We start from the raw sequence: 15,839 nt of genomic DNA, 5'->3' as shown, positions 1-15,839 counted from the left end.
AAAAACGCTGTGTATTTCGAGTCAGGGGACATTATGTCTGATTGTTTAAGCTGAAGCATACTGTTTCCCATGCTCTAACAAAAAACATAAGTTTTAGAAGCGGAGCATTTGCAACCAGAGTAGGCAAAAATTCAGCATGCTGTATCTGTTCCACTTCCTTCCAAATATGCCGCTTTAGTGTATTATACTTCAGAGAAGGACTTAACAGAGAAGCCTCTGTTGCTGACTTGTACTACTTTTTGCCTAAAGAATCATTTTATAAGAAGTTGCTGTATGAACTTTGACATCTTTCCCAAACCAGAAACTTGCATTTTCTGCTAATTACTAGCACACTGTGTTGTTTCATCAATGCCTTTCTCAACAAACCCTCTTTGTGTACCTTACTTCATATTTCATCCCGCTCTTGTTTCGTCAGAACCCTGTTTGTCGTCTCATCTTTCTAACTCACCACTTCAGAGCTGCTCACTAAGGCTTGAGCAATCTCCCAGTAATGGTGTTTTTAAGTGTCCTGTTTGTATAGAGGGTCTATGGAGAGAGGGCCTGTGAAAGAGCCAATGACTAAGTGGGGCTTGTTACAGTGACTGAGCTCATATGCAGAGCCCAGTCATCCACTGGGGGACTGGCTGCTACTGTAGTCTGGCTGTGGTCTCTGAGCTATCACCAGCCAACACAGTTTTAGCAGTCCACTGTAATGCGACACTTGGGGATTTTACAAAGCGTGACGGCTATGCGTACTTGTGCCTTGTGTGCTATGTTGTAGTTAATGTTTTTTTTAATGTAGGTCTGCATTTCCTATAAGCACAAGTTCCTTTGTGTCCATTTCTGTGTGTGTGTGTCTGTGTGTGTGTGTGTGAGAGAGAGAGAGAGAGAGAGAGAGAGAGATCAGAATAGCAGACAAATTTGTGTCTTCATGTGTGTCGGGTGAGTGTACACACAGTTGCAGATGCATAATAATCATCTTTTCTTTGATTTCATTGTTGCTACAATAAGTCTTTGTGAGTGCCCCTAAAGAATTGCTAGACATCTCCCTTCATTTCTGCTTTAGATTTCTTTTCATGGTTTCTTTCAAATTTTAGTGAAGTTATTTGCTTTTACTTGGCCATTGATAAAAGCCAAGTGACTTTGATGCTGGGGGAGAGGAACCTATGGCAATGAGCCTTGATGAGACAGCCAGCCGGCCATCCAGCCAGGTTTTCATTAGATGAATGCTGTGTGGGACTCTAGCCAGATAAGATGGGCGCCAACATACTGGAGCCAACCAATATAGTTATAGCAAGGTGCTCTGTATTTCACTTCCTCTATGTCACTGTCTGTCTTTGTGGAAGTCAGTGTCTGTCTCTCCATTGCCGTCTCTCTGTATAACCTGTGTTGCTTGAACAGCTTCCATGCTCTTTGCAAATCAACACACCCAGCGCAGTGATTTCCATAAAGATGTCTTGGCCGAGCTCTGTTTAAGAATAGGTCGACTGAAATAGGAAGGTTAGTGGTAAATGTCAAAGAAAGATCAAAGAGGATGGGGAACATGGAGAAAAACAGAATGAAATACAGGCATAAAAACAGGAATATCAGCAAAGACGTGCAATGAAAATATTTGAACATTTAAAAGGTTCATGACTAAATTGATGCAGTTGAGCTACTTTCATTATCTTTGCATCTATTTAGAACATGGCATGTATTTTCTGGTATTTCAATACAGCATACAGCATACACTGTCCACATTATGTAATTCACTGCACACTTACAGATATAGTTAATGCAAGACCCAATATTTATACTTCCTGGAGTGTCAGTAGAAAAGAAGATGCAGTATATTATGTGTTTCTCACAGAGAACAGCACATTAAATAGTAGAGCTCTACATCAAGCATCTAAATGAAAAATTAAAAAAAAAAAAAAAATCTTTTGTTTCTTGTCTAAACAGTGTCACAAGCGAAGGTCAGTGGGCACTGAAGAGTGTGTGAGGGGCAGCTGTGTGTGCATTTCCAGGGCCAGTCTTTTACTGATGGTCAATTTTGCCCTCATACCATGCAGGATGCCCTGGATTCCCACAGATAATAATAGCTGCCAAGAGTGGTGTTGAAGAGTACAGCTGTGGCATGACTTCTCCGCTCTGCCTAGTGACAACACACCATTTCAAATGACACCTTGACCTTCTGCACCCAGTCCACTTTTTCACAGAGACATTACATTTGTGTGAAAATACAACGAGTATATGTAGTGTTAATGTTAATAAATAGGTGGTATTTACTGACGGGGTGAGATGTTGGAAAACGGGAGTCATTTGCAGGTCATTTTTGACTCAGCAGTCACCTCTAATCAAACATTTCCCTGCTGTTCCATTGCTTCTCTTGTCTCTCCACATTTCACTTGAAGAATTTATGATCCCAAAAACAGAAAGACCCACACACAGATGCCTCTGTTCACTCATTTGATTTCTACTTTCACATTTAGTATGCATGGGTCAGTTGTTCAAACATTTACTGTACTCAGTATCTGCAAGTCTACAGGTGTTAGGAGAAGTGAGCGGGCCCATTTGTGTGGATCAGTGTATTCATACATGGCATGGCAAATCCTCTCAGTGATTGTTTTAACTTCTGAGAGCCTGCGTGTGTGTGCACACGATGCGACAGATAGCTTATATCTATCGGGGTGTTAAGCTGATTAGTGTGAACTGTGGCCAGGTTCATTTGCATATGTTTCTTATCTCATTAGATTAGTATCAGCCTCTGTCACCATGCAAGGCCTCGGCTGGGATGTCTTCCTACTTCGCTCTGTGCGCATAAACACACACAAACACACAGTCACCCTTGATGCCCCCTGGCAAACAACAATGCTAATGTGTAACACCAGCCAAGAAGTGCAGGCTCCTCATCTCCTCTTGTCACCAGCACTACTACACTGCTGTCACGCCAACACATCAAGTCTTGTCCTCAGGCTCTTTGTGTCCCTGGTCTTATCAAGGTCATTAGCTCACATCTTTTATTCCCATCTCTATACTGTCTTCCTTACTCATCTGATGAATTTTCTTTCTTCTTTGTTTACATTTATTTATTATTCTGGGTGTTCAAGCTGGGATAGGCTCCAGTCTCAAAGCCAGAACACACCTTGAAGTGTGAGGTGGTTAAGAGGATGGATGGATGGACGGATGGACGGATGGATGGATTGATTGATAACAAAAGTTGGCTATACCTGGGTTCCCCTGTCACCCTTCCACCCATGCCCTTGTGCTTTGCAAGGTAAACATGTTCATGTTAACTTCATGGGCTGTGGATAGTCTTAGAATATCAAAAACTCTGGGTTGGTTTATTATTACATGTCATTTTGAAAAATAAGACGACATATCTGTATGGTGAGAAGCAAAACTTTTGAGAGAATTTTACAACGCTTACATATTACAGCGTCAGCATCATTGTTTTCTCTATTTTCCACAATGATTTGAAGTGAGTGTAAGCGCCACTTTCATTAGCTGCGGTTTCCTCGGGCACTGCTGGTGTTTAAAGATGCTTCTCCCACTGCTGCTAGATAACATTTTATTTACAGTCATGCCTTCCTTAGCAAGGACAGTATTAACAAGTTGTCATTTCTGCCACGGCTGTGGACAAACCAATACATTGTTTTCATTTATCTATCAAGTGCTTGCCTGCTTTGAGTGAGTGGACCCACACAGGGTCCTTGTTTCAGCACTGCTCAGTCATCTCCTGTACATATTTCTATTGTCAGGCAAAGCCATACACACTGGTTGAGACAGTGTAAATCATTGCCTCAATAGCCAGCGAAGACAGACAGAGGTCATGTTAATTTTTAGTTAGAGCCAGAAGTTACAATATGCTGCTGAGGTCAGCAAATGTCCTCCTGCAGAAATATGAGTATCACTGCAGATAAGCCAAGATTGAAGCAGTCTGAAAGTACAATAAGATGGCGACCTTAGCTTTTCTAGTGCTTTTACTATTAGCAACTGATACAGAAGAGATAAAAATCACTTAATCACTTTTCTCAATTAAAGAATACTATGCAGAATTTCAAGTCATTTGGCTTGTAGTATTTGAGAATGGTAAGAAAAGAGCACAGATAAGATTATTGCAAGGCAGAATTGGCTTAGAGCAACTTTCTCAGTATTGTTATTATTCTGCGGCTCTCTCCCCAAGTGCTGCTAATCAGTTTCATGTCTTTTTTTGTCTGTTTGTGTTGTTTTGTTTCTCTTTTTGTTTTTTTAAAGGACTTGTGTGAAAACAATCATCAATCTCAACAATCAGTCAAACTATAAATAAAAAAAGATCTGAACCCCACGTGCATTGTCTCATTCGCTAGACTAATCCTCAAAAAGAGCAAAATTTTGACGAGCTAATTTGTTTTGCTGCCGACTTAATTTGATTTACTTATTAATCACTAACCTGCTCTTACACTGTAAGGGTTGAAGTCATACGTCTACCTCGCTTTGCTGAGCTGTAGGCAAACAGATCAGCAAACACAGCTCTATGTAAGGTCACAACTGTGTGGGATATTGTTGAAAAGAACATAGCGTTCGACCATGAAACTTAAAACGGCGTTCACGGCGCTGGAGTGAAAAGGATCAACACATAAACCTTGTCCTTGCACGTGGCTTTGAATTCGACACATTTAGCGGCATCGCCCCATGCACTGCACAGAAAGCGCTTTGGAAATGATTTGTTCATGTTCTACAGTTGCATTAGAAAGGTGGGTGCTGAAAGGTGTTCTCAAGGTGTTGTTTTTTATTTTTTATTTGTGATACTTTATTTATCATTATACTTCTGATTAGATGAGATGAAGCCTACCTGTACACCAGCAGAGAGAGTAACTTCTTTTTCTTCACACTCTTGAATGTTGGTCATCTTTTTTTTACCAAAAAAACAGAAGGGTGTGAGGCAGTCAGTGACGACAGTTACTTCAAACTTGTGACAAGTTTATACCTGACCTCTCCTAAGTTTAAAAAACAAATGTCCAGACTTTGACATGACAGAGTCCCAGAGTTTACCTCTTAGAGACATTATTTTTTACCGTACCTCCTTTGCGATGAAAGGAGTACATGTACATGCCTTCGGGTTAACTGTTAGTTAGAGTTAGTGGGAAAAAGAGAGCTACCGAGACAGCCCCTCACATCTCTGTTCCCTTCAAGAGGCTAATGCCTTATTTATAACACTGCACCCCCCCAGGTGCACACCTCAGGTCCCCGCACAGCCCCTTCTCTTCCCCACAGGTATACTCTGTGCCTGTGCCTCGTACTGTGCTACCTAGCGCACCTTCACATGCCTTTCCTTTCAACATCCCACTCCTGCGGCTGCATGAGAGGAAGAAGTTGGGGAGAGAGATACAAAGACTCTGCGTGACGCACATACAATCTGCAGACTGAAGCGGTTTCACAGCCATGGTCTCCGATGTCTCGCTGCAGTTCTCTCGTGTGTTGGAGAAAAAGAACTGAATCCCCTATCCTCCAGCCCTGCTCACTCCCGCCGAGCCGAAGAAACACCACAGAGGAGACAGAGAGAGCGAGAGATGGAGAAAAAGAAAATGTGGAGGAACACTAAAGAGATGGTGAAGTAGAATCGGAGGGGAGGTGAATGGAGAAGACAAAGAAGTGGTAGGGGGGTGTGAGGAAAAAAAGGGAGATTGAAGAAAGCATGATAAAGAGGGGAAGAAATCGAGTCTCGCTCTTTTTAAACTTGGAGATTCTCAATCCCTTCTTCTCACTCCAACCTGCATTTCTGGGTCACTAGAGACATTTAAACTGCACTTATAATTAACAGCTATTTTTAAACAGGGAGGGAGAAGTGGAGCGGTGGCGAGGTACAAAAGCATTAAAATTGCCCCAGATTCGCTATTGAATAGGACACATCAAGGCAATATGCTGGCAGATCAAAGTGAGCGAGGAGAAAGGAGACAGGGCCGATCAGTGGGGATAAATTGTTCCCTTTATAATGGCATAAGAATAGACCTCTTTGCAGCTGAAACAATTTAATAACTGCATTCATTACCTCTGTCCAGCTTGTCTGTCTGCTGCACAATGTGTAACCGCTTTACTACCTCTCTTTGTCTCTCGTTCCCTCTTCCCCTTTGTTTTACGAACTTATCACTTCATTCCTTTCTTTTCTTTACACTCTTTACACATCCTACACCAAGTCCAGCATCCACTGCAACCTTTCCTCTAGCCCCTGAAACCATCGTCTTCTCCTAAATGTTCCAGCAGTAGCTACGGCGGCAGAGTTTCCACTGAGCCCATGTGCTGCAGGCCCCACAATGAAGATGTGCAATGTCTGACACTCTTGGAATGAGAGCCCTAATAGAAGAGGAAGCGGTTATCACAGGGCTCCCCCAGGACCAGCCTCTGTGTGCCTGACGCTAATTATGGCGCATGCAAATGAATGTGCAGCATTAAAATCAGGAGGAGCCTGCCTGCCTGACTCTGTGTGTAGAGGGGTTGTGTGTCAGTGTGTGCGTTTAGCTGTGTACGAGTGTGTAACCGGTATCATGTTTGTGTGTGTCTGTGCGTGTGAGTTCACAGACCATTTGCTCACAAATAAGCTCCCATATTCTTACATATGCACACTTTAAGTGCTTGCGCTTGTTTGGATACATATAGGTGTGTGCACAGTTGCATGTAAGCGCGTAGTAGGAACGAACCGTTAGGCCAATATCCCTTTTACCTTTTCACACCTCCAAAGGTGCAGATGCTTAGACCCATTTGTTCTTTATTGTTTTATTCAGCAGTATAGACTCAAGGCATAGGCCATGCATCAAGGATTAGGATGAAGAAACAGGTAATAACACAACATCTCTGTCTCATTCTTTCTGTTTCCCTTTCTCTTGCTTTCTCATGCAAAGATGTGAATCCCGGCACAGAGGATCTCACAGGAGGATTCCTATAAATACATCTCCCTCACATTCACCAGCAACCTCTCCAAGAGGGCGTCTTTATTAAAACCATTTTGTCTTCCCTGTGTGCCCTTTGTATGCTAGTGTGTGCATGTATGTTTGTGTGCGCACACATACTTTTAGTATATGTATACCTGCATAGGTTTATGAGTGCATTACTGCATGTGAACGCTGTGAAAGTTTATGTACTTTTACTTGAATTTATTATTTGAGAATGTTTTTATAAGTGGCATCTTCATGTGACAGCCTAGGTCTGTTTTCCCATTGTTTGTTTCCGTGTGACTGTGTGCACTTTTGTGTGCGTGTATGTCTGTGCGCACGTGTGTGGTATATATGTTGGCCATCTTATCTCCCCATTAGCCTCTTGTGCCCTGACCAGTATTCCCTCTCTCCCCTTCCTGCTTTCTCTAATGGGTAATTTAGCCATGCTCGCCTGACATCTAGCCTATTCCTTGTTTAGTTGCCATGGCTACGCAGGCCTATGGATTGCTCCCTTGCTCCCCTGGCCTTGCTGTGGATGCTATAGATGTCTCAACTATTAGAGGGCAGAGCTGCTAAGCACAGAGCGCACACTTAGTCTCTCATATATTCGGTGTAGAGTGTGCAAATTAAAAATTGAGCACTTTGTCTTCAATATAGATTCGTCTCTTCACAGAGCAAAATCTCGGACTCCAGTAAGTAAAGTCATCGACAGAAGTCAGCTGGTGAAGCCAGTGGTTTTGCTGTTTGTTTAACAACATTTTTAAGGCATTTTAAAGGCTACATTTATGTGTTTTGTGTGTTTGTGCATGTGTGCACGTGTTTCTTTTAACACTGTCACTGCACTGAACACAGTACTCTCAGTTAAAGCCGAGTGCACAATAAGTGATGCCTGTGAATAGCATGCTTTATACTTCAGCATGCCTTCCAAGGTCAACCACATTGTACCGAACCGAGCGTAATTCATCTGCAATATGATGAGAGAATGCTAAAAACTTGAGTGGTCTCTTTTTATTTTTATTCAGTGTCATGTAAGGTAATGTCTGGTATTATAGTGAGCACTTTACTATATTTTTACATTGAACTGCTATGACAAATCTGATTAGGGGCAACAACCTGCTGACAGATATGACCCTTTGGTACTTCTCAAGAAATAACTTAAATTCTCAACCCAGACAACTACAGAAGTCACACAACAGCAGAGTGGAAGCATAAATGCATGTTTGTGTTCACTTTGTGCATTTTTATACTTTTGGGTGGTGTTGATTTTTTTTCTCGTTTTTTCATTGTTAAGTGTATAACTTGCAACACATTTCAAAAACTGATGCTCTTTCCTCACAAGAAACTTCATTTTCTCCCATCAGTTTTGTGAGGTCACTGTTGTAGTTGCAGTGACATACGGCAGATTTGCTTTGTGTAAAACTTACACATAAGTATCACATGGAAGAATGAGAGTTGCATTTGAGTGAGAAAAAAAAATCCAGATTTAATCCTCATGTATTTTGCAGGACTTGCAAGTAGTAAGGGTGGGATGGGGGGATGGGGGGTTACAGCAAGGGGCTCAGGGTCAAAACAAACATCTATGCTTGAAGTTTTTATGCTTTTGCAGAAGATCTCGTTGTCTTTGAAGTTTTCACTACTGAGAGCTAAGAAGAGAAGGAGAGGCAAACAGGCGTAGAGAGAGTTAGGATAGGGAGAGCAGCGAGGGAAGGAGAACAAGTTAAAGAAGTGCGAAGCCCTTGAGTTGAAACTGTGCCTGCCTGGGCCTACAGAGAGCAGATGACAGTAGCTTTGGTTTCTTTTGCGGAGCTCACAGTACTTTTGCCTTACATAACCCCTCCCATTGTGCTTTTTCAATTATTTGGGGAGAAATCTTAAGTATGCATTTAAAAATGTAATGCTTTCATGTATTCCAAAGTAGGGGAAGAAGAGGGGGCGCATCACAGATCACGCAGAAAGGAGACGGCACTGACAAGTTTTCAGAATATCAACAATTATAATATTCTATAAGGTATATCAGCGGAGTTTAACATTGTGCGGGAGTGTTTTGGGAAAGAGAGAGGGAAGATAGGCACTCGGAGCAGATGCAAGCAGTGCAAACTCAGACATTCTTATTTCCTACCCTTCCCCCAACCCATATTCCCCCTAAGGTGCCCCTTTACTCCCCTTCTCCCCTCCTTCTGCTTCTCTGAGAGGTTAAAGCGCACCTTCCCACTAAAGGGCTCTGGGGTCATGCATCTGCATGTGAAATGTGAACCCGCTGACATTCCAGGGCAGCCCTAAGCCGTGCAGTCCTTTTGTTCACCAGGGTGCCAGTGTCAGGCCTAACAAGCCGAACGAAGGTCTATGTGAGCGCAGAAGGAAAGATGGGGAGAGAGGTCGGTGTGTTGTTGATGCGCTCTCCAATTGTGCCAAAAACAACAGGAAAGTTATGGTTGTTGAAATGGTAGGATAAATTCTTTAATACCAGGCAACCTCCTAAAACACTGTTACCACGAGCTGGAAGTAACTGCAGAGGATATTTCTTTGGCTATGTTAAAATTGTGTTTCCTTGAAACTTACACTGGCTTAAGACAAGTGTTGTATCAGAACTGATTGTATTCAGATAAGGTATTCAACAAGTGTAGTAAACTTAGAATCTGGAACACTGAACCTGGTATGTTTAACCTAACAGAAGGCTTTCAGGCAGACCGTGGACATGCACACTCTTTTAAATCATCCAGCACACAGAGGTGCAGGGCTGCAGTCCTTTCAGCGTCTGAATTGAGTTCTGAGGCACAAAGGGCAGCTATTCACCAGGCAGTGATGGACTTCACACTAGCCTTTATGTCCTCAGTGGCAGGCACAGAGAGAGAGAGAGTGGAGGGGGGTTGGAAAGAAAAAAGTTTTGAGGAATATGTGCAATACAAAACAGAGAGATTGTTTGGAGGGCAGGAGCATGGATTGTGTAACATTTTATTAGAAAATATTAATACATTTGATCAGCGTGAGCACAAGATTTCTGTGAGATATTTGTATTGTTCCCAGAATTAGTAGTGTCCTTTTAGATCTGTTGTAGTATTTTAGAGAAAGGCTCAGAGAACATGGTGCAGCCTCAACAGGTGTCGGCAGGTGCTAAAGCAGCATTACGGTTGTTTTTACATTAATCTAAAAGAATTACATACAAATGCATGCACTATTTAGAAATAATATCTGTTTTTTTCTTTGAAAAGAAAAAAATTATCTCTGAGTTTTAAGAAAATCATGCCAAACCAGAGCAAGGCTCCTGTGTCTTGATATTTCTACCAGTTTAATTGGGACTGTATCTGTCAGAAAATTCGTAGTGTGTCTCATTCGGTATGAAGACTGAGCACAGAGTGTGCACCTGTTGTTCCCATCGTGATTCTGATTTATTTGACCTCATGTCTAATCTGTGATGTATCCATCCATCCATTTTCTTACGCTTAACCAATTCAGGGTCATGGGGGTATAACTGGAGCTTATGCCTGCTGTCATGGGGCTAATAGCAGGACACGCCCTGGACAGGTCACCAGTCTATTGCAGGGCTAACACAGAGAGACAGACAACCCTTTGTGCTCGCATTCACACTTTTTGCAGTTTAGAATTGACAGTTTTCAGACTGTTGGAGGAACCCACACATTTGTAGGATCCTTGTTCTTTGAAATCTCTGAAAGACCTATGTGCCCTGTTGTGTACGCCTAAATGTTGGTGTGTGTGTGTGTGTGTGTGTGTGTGTGTGTGTGTGTGTGTGTGTGTGTGTGTGTGTGTATGTGTGTGTGTGTGTGTGTGTGTATGTGTGTGTGTATAATTTCCCACTTACACTATAAATGCTAAAAAGTTCATAAAACATATTCACAAATGATGCTGTGCAAACATGCATGTTGTTTATCATTATCATATTATTATTATTGTGATTATTATTATTATTTTTATTATTATACACTTTCACTAAGTCTAACATATTGTAATTGGCCTTACACTCCCATCCTGCATTCCTTCCCCTGGGGAACCCAGTCCAGAGTGAGTGATTCAGTTAACGTTACTACATTAGAGCTGTCCATCCATCCGGTCTGCTTTTCCAAACACATTCATCCCAGTCCTAGTTAAAACACTGGGGGATCTCCAACACTCCACCTCTATATACCCCCACCCCCAAAGTCTTTTATGATGTCCATAAAATGGAAGAGTGCAGCTTTACTTGAACTAATAATATCTGAGCTTACAGGGCTGTGATTGATGATCTTTAAAGCCAGCCCGATCGGTCTCATCTTTCTTCAGATTTTTATCACTGACTTGTTTGCAGTCATGTGCAATCACAAGCACCGGGAGAGGTAACAAGTGCTTGATGTATGATACTTGAGCCACTTTTGTCAGCTGCGCATTTCCCTTCTTTCCCTTCGTTTTTTTTTTTTTTCTTTTATCTTTTTCTTTTCTATTTTAACCTCAGTTTTCTATATTTGTTGCCTCGCTTCAGTTGTTGTGGACTGTTTGGTTTACTGTGTTCTCTCTTCCTCACGCTGTCTTTCTCTCTCTCTCACTTGGTTTTTTTCAGATGGTGGGAATGTCTTCTCCTGGGGGATGGGGCAAGAGGTAAGCCAAACATTTTTCCACTTTTGGCCCTGTCGGGATTGGCAGACTTAGAACTGGACTCCGGGCTTTTTTGTTCACATCATATGTTCTCTTTGTGTCATTTTAACTGTGTCCTGTTTTGAGATAATTGGAGAAAATTGTAGATTAAAACATTTTAAGGGAATCTGTCTCCAAGCGCTCCCTTTGAGCACTTAATATCCTTTATGGTGTGCCAAGAATGCACATCTATTTAAATTCTATAAATCACCTTTATAGGCTCTGCTGTTTGTCCATTTCGACTCCTCTGCTTCACATAGGCAGAACAGGAAATCCTCTTTATGGGACCCTCTGATGTTTATATATGAGCATGCCCCTTCAAATGTGCATAGCCAAAAGTATGTGCATGTGTGTACGTGTGTTAGCTGGCCCCGTCCTATTCCTCTTTTAGAGAAAAAATCCCACCTGTCACTAAGGATTGTTCTGGCCTTTTATTTAAGATGTTCTTTAAAGAGCTGCATCATTACACAGCCCTCAGACAAAGCCCACAGAGTATAAAACCTAGGCCTACCTCAATCTCTCTCTTCCCATCTCTCACTTGTTCTTTTTCCTCTTGGCTCTGGTGTTTATCTGTGGGGTTGTTTGAAACCATGGCCAAAATGCGATCGTGTTTACAATGTGACAGGATGAGGCTTTGCCAGGACAGTGAAACAAACATGTAGGTGAAGGTTAGAGAGGCGGCGCAATAAAAATGTTAGACATCAGTTCTTATGAGCTTTGACGTGTGCCTGGCTTCTGCACTACGTTCTTACATTGCAGGATGGCTCCTAGTCTAACTAGACTCATTGGGTTTTCATTGTAATGTATTGTAATGTCTTTATAAGTTTAAGTTAGTCTCTGCAAGGACACAGTGTTTGTCTTTCCTCCATGATGTTCTTTCTCTCGTCGAGTGTCCTCCCTCACTCATCCTCTACTGCTTCTTTCCCTTCCATTTTTCCCTGCTCTTCTTGCATCTCTTCTATCTTCCTCTTCTCTCTTCTGTCTTGGAGCCATTCTGATGATTGATTGTTTCTCTGTGTAGTCTGACAGGATGTAGCACACTCTCGGCCCCTGGGGCCCCCGACAGACTGCACCACCTGATTAAGTCTCCCCCTGTAATCAGCCGCATAGTGCCACACCAAAACCACTCCCGTCAACACATTAAAAAAAATCAGAAAGGTTCCACCTTCTGAGAGATAACACTTTGTTTTTTTGCACAGGAAGAAGTGAAATGAGGGGACATCTTAAACTTTTTTTCTTTAGTAGGCTGATATCTTCTCTCTGGGGCTTAAAGGCTCTTATGTATCAGTAGAAGCAGAAAAAAACAAAAAAACAAAAAAACAAAAGGTCTTAAACTTAATAAAGTTCTCTTGCCTTACCAAGGTAAACCCAGACAGCTATAACCCTTTTAAGGGTAGTAATAGTATTACAGATAGAAATCTCATTGTTTTCCTCCTATTGAAACTAAAAGACAGACGGCCTGCTTGGTATCACATGATTGAGGTGAGAAGGAATTTGAATGATGTCAGAGAGCAGGTGCCACAGCCAGAATCAATCTGCTAACAGAATAACGGTGGTAGCAAATAAGCGTCAAGGCAAGTAGAGAGCTAAAATTGATATATCATTCATTTTGTGGAAGAAACCATTGCTTTGACATACACCCCATTCTTTGGATTAAATAAATAACAACCGAACCCAGTGTAACTTATTTCATGACCCTAATGCAGGAAAATACAGAAAATCTACATTTTAAAGCCTTGTGCTGTTTCCTGATATCAATTGTGCAATAGCAGGGTCAAATGACTTAATTCCTTAAGTTCAACAACCTAATCAGGCCTTGTAAGAGTCTTTCTACAGCTTGATGGCTGCCGTCACCTCCAGTGTACACCATCTGGTTCAGGGGTTGCCGTCATGACGGACACCAACCATCCTGCAGCCCCCGTCTCTGTGCAGTGGAGGCACAGAACGTGGTCCACTCTGATTCAGTGTCCCCAAGCTTTCTTGGACTGCTGTTCTGCAGGAGCGTTGAAAAGCTCCTCTGCCTGACGAGCACACCCTCATTATGCATTTTGGTACATTAGGGTTGTCCAGCATCCTACTGGACCACCTGATCCAACCTCACCAGGTGGGGAGCAGTTAACAGCTCAGTTCCTCCCTTCGCCCAAGTGTCCAAGACATATGACTATAGATCTGATGATACAGTTACAAAATCGATCACCTACCTCTGACCTAGGGCGTTCTTGTGCCAAGTGCATTTAGGAATACCCTTTTGCCCTAACATGGTGTTTGTAATGGATAAACTGTGGTTAACAAGCCCAACAACAAAATGCCCCTCAGGTTTAGATTGAGCAGGCCATTCCTCCCAGTCACAGGCCCCCAGGTCACTGTTATTCCCTACATCCTCTAGGGCAGTGTAGTGCTGGACTGGGCCACCTTCCAGCATCATGCCTAGGAACTCCAGGAAGGTTGAATACTCTGAACTCTCATTCAACACATGAGCGCTAACACCCATTCCCCAACCTTAACGGTGTAGGGAAACAACCCTCTTAACGTGCAGGCACCAAACGAGAGGAGATGAGAATGAGATGAGTTGCAAATTACAGAACATTATTACCAATGATTTTAAAAACTTTAAAAATCCTTTAAAGAATTGTTTTTAATTGGGCAAAATTGAGAATTACAACAGAAAAGTAATGTATAGCTCCAGATCAGTGTGGCTATTTAGCCTGTCGACTGTAATCCTTTATATATTGTAATGAGGGTGACTCATCCAACATAGTAAATAATAAACAAGCCATCCTTATGGTGGTAGAAGCCCTGGGCCTTGTTCCAACACAGTTCAGGCCTCATCGAACCTTGGGCCTATTCCAAATTGATGCTAATGCAGTTTGGGATTCAGCTGTAAACTGAACCTTTTTCATTCTATAGATCTGCAGGTCCTTCCCTGCACGGAAGTGTGTGAAAGTGACTATGCGGGAGTTTGTTTGTGCATTAGTGTGTGTTCATGCATGCTTGTGTAGTGTGCATTTATGTATTCTCATTCCCTCAAATGTACGTGTACATAGTGTAAGCATCTTTGCCTGTGGGTGTGTTTGGTATTTTCACCATGCTCATATTTATATCTGTCTATGTTTTTCTTTTCCCTTCCTGCTAATGCCATCAGTACACACATTGTGACTGATGATAGTCGTTGCCACACTCTGATGCTCTACTGCTTAATGTCCTTTTTGTTTATTAATTAACTGCAGGACATACAGGCTGAGAGACACCTATTGATTCTACTGCTGCATTAATTGATTTTGTGCTTCACTAGTCATATTGTTGCTGCAAGATCATTACAAGGCCTCTGTGTTGTCTTTGTGGTGGCGCATTATGTGTTGACATACTGTGTTGTTTTTAGTTTTGTGGGTAAAGTGTTGACTGTGGTTGTCATTTTGAATGGATATGTCTTTATTTTTCTTGTATGATAGAGAATTCAGAACAAGTGGGTGCTGTAATACCCTGACAACCAAAGCCCAAGAATGCACAAATGTCACAAAAATAGTTGTACATTTTATGCATTTTTGCAGTCACAATTAAAAACGTCTTTTGATTGCTTTTGCCATTAGCAAATTACCAGTGTCACCTGTGTTTTGCATGAAGACAATGACAAGTCTACAAACACTCATCAAGTGCTCACTAAGTGGTTGTGAAACCGTGTGAGTCCCATGCAAACCATTAATGGAGACAGTTGGTTGTCTAAAACTAAATTCAAAGTTGCACCATTGAAACGTGTTGGTTTCAGCAGGAAATGCTTTTACTGTGTAACTTTTTTGAGTTACACTTTCACTTAGAGGTTAATTAATGAGTGTTTGCAGATGAGATGGCATCTTCCATGCAAACTGTGGGTAACTACAGCAATTTGCTAGTGATCAAAGCAATCACAAGGTTTTCTTTTTTTAGTGCATCATTTTTCTTGCAGAAGACACATTTTTGCCATAGGTAGCAGAGGTTGCCAGAGGGTCACCAACTGGTCTATAGGCCAGTGTGGCTAACTTCTTTTCTTTCATGCCATATGTCCTGTACCTAATTTGTTCTACAATGTCTTTGTACTTATTAAGTGAAAAACACAGGGAAACAAGTCCTGCAGCATGTTCTCCAGTTGTAGCTACATAAATTCTAAAGCAGCAATATGAGCTGAATTCTCTGATAAACATAAGAAACACAATAGCATGTGCTCTAATTACTGTGAAAGGAGTTGAATTTGTTCATTAAACCGATAACTCAAATGAAGTATAAATTAAATCTTGTGATTTTGTCAACTTCATATACATGCATGTTTGCAATAAACACAATAAACCTGGATTGTACTGTAGAAAGTTGGCTGAC

At 41.8% G+C, this 15,839-nt stretch overlaps 1 protein-coding gene across 4 annotated transcripts in view; it reads left to right on the top strand.

Annotated features, from left to right (window-relative positions):
- The window catches only part of LOC146376004 (uncharacterized), a 298,615-nt gene that overhangs the window by 269,054 nt on the left and 13,722 nt on the right, over positions 1–15,839 (top strand). For all 4 annotated transcript variants that reach the window (XM_084946556.1, XM_084946555.1, XM_084946557.1 and 1 more), the window contains exon 8: positions 11,419–11,456. In XM_084946556.1, the coding sequence (XP_084802682.1) occupies positions 11,419–11,456 (38 nt within the window). The remainder of the gene's footprint in view (positions 1–11,418; positions 11,457–15,839) is intronic.

This window comes from Perissodus microlepis, chromosome 12 (genome assembly GCF_051167445.1).
Source record: "Perissodus microlepis isolate ML-2025 ecotype Zambia chromosome 12, ASM5116744v1, whole genome shotgun sequence".
Classification (NCBI taxonomy): domain Eukaryota; kingdom Metazoa; phylum Chordata; class Actinopteri; order Cichliformes; family Cichlidae; genus Perissodus; species Perissodus microlepis.
Note: the sequence above shows the minus strand (reverse complement) of the source record. Positions and strands in the feature narration are given on the sequence as shown.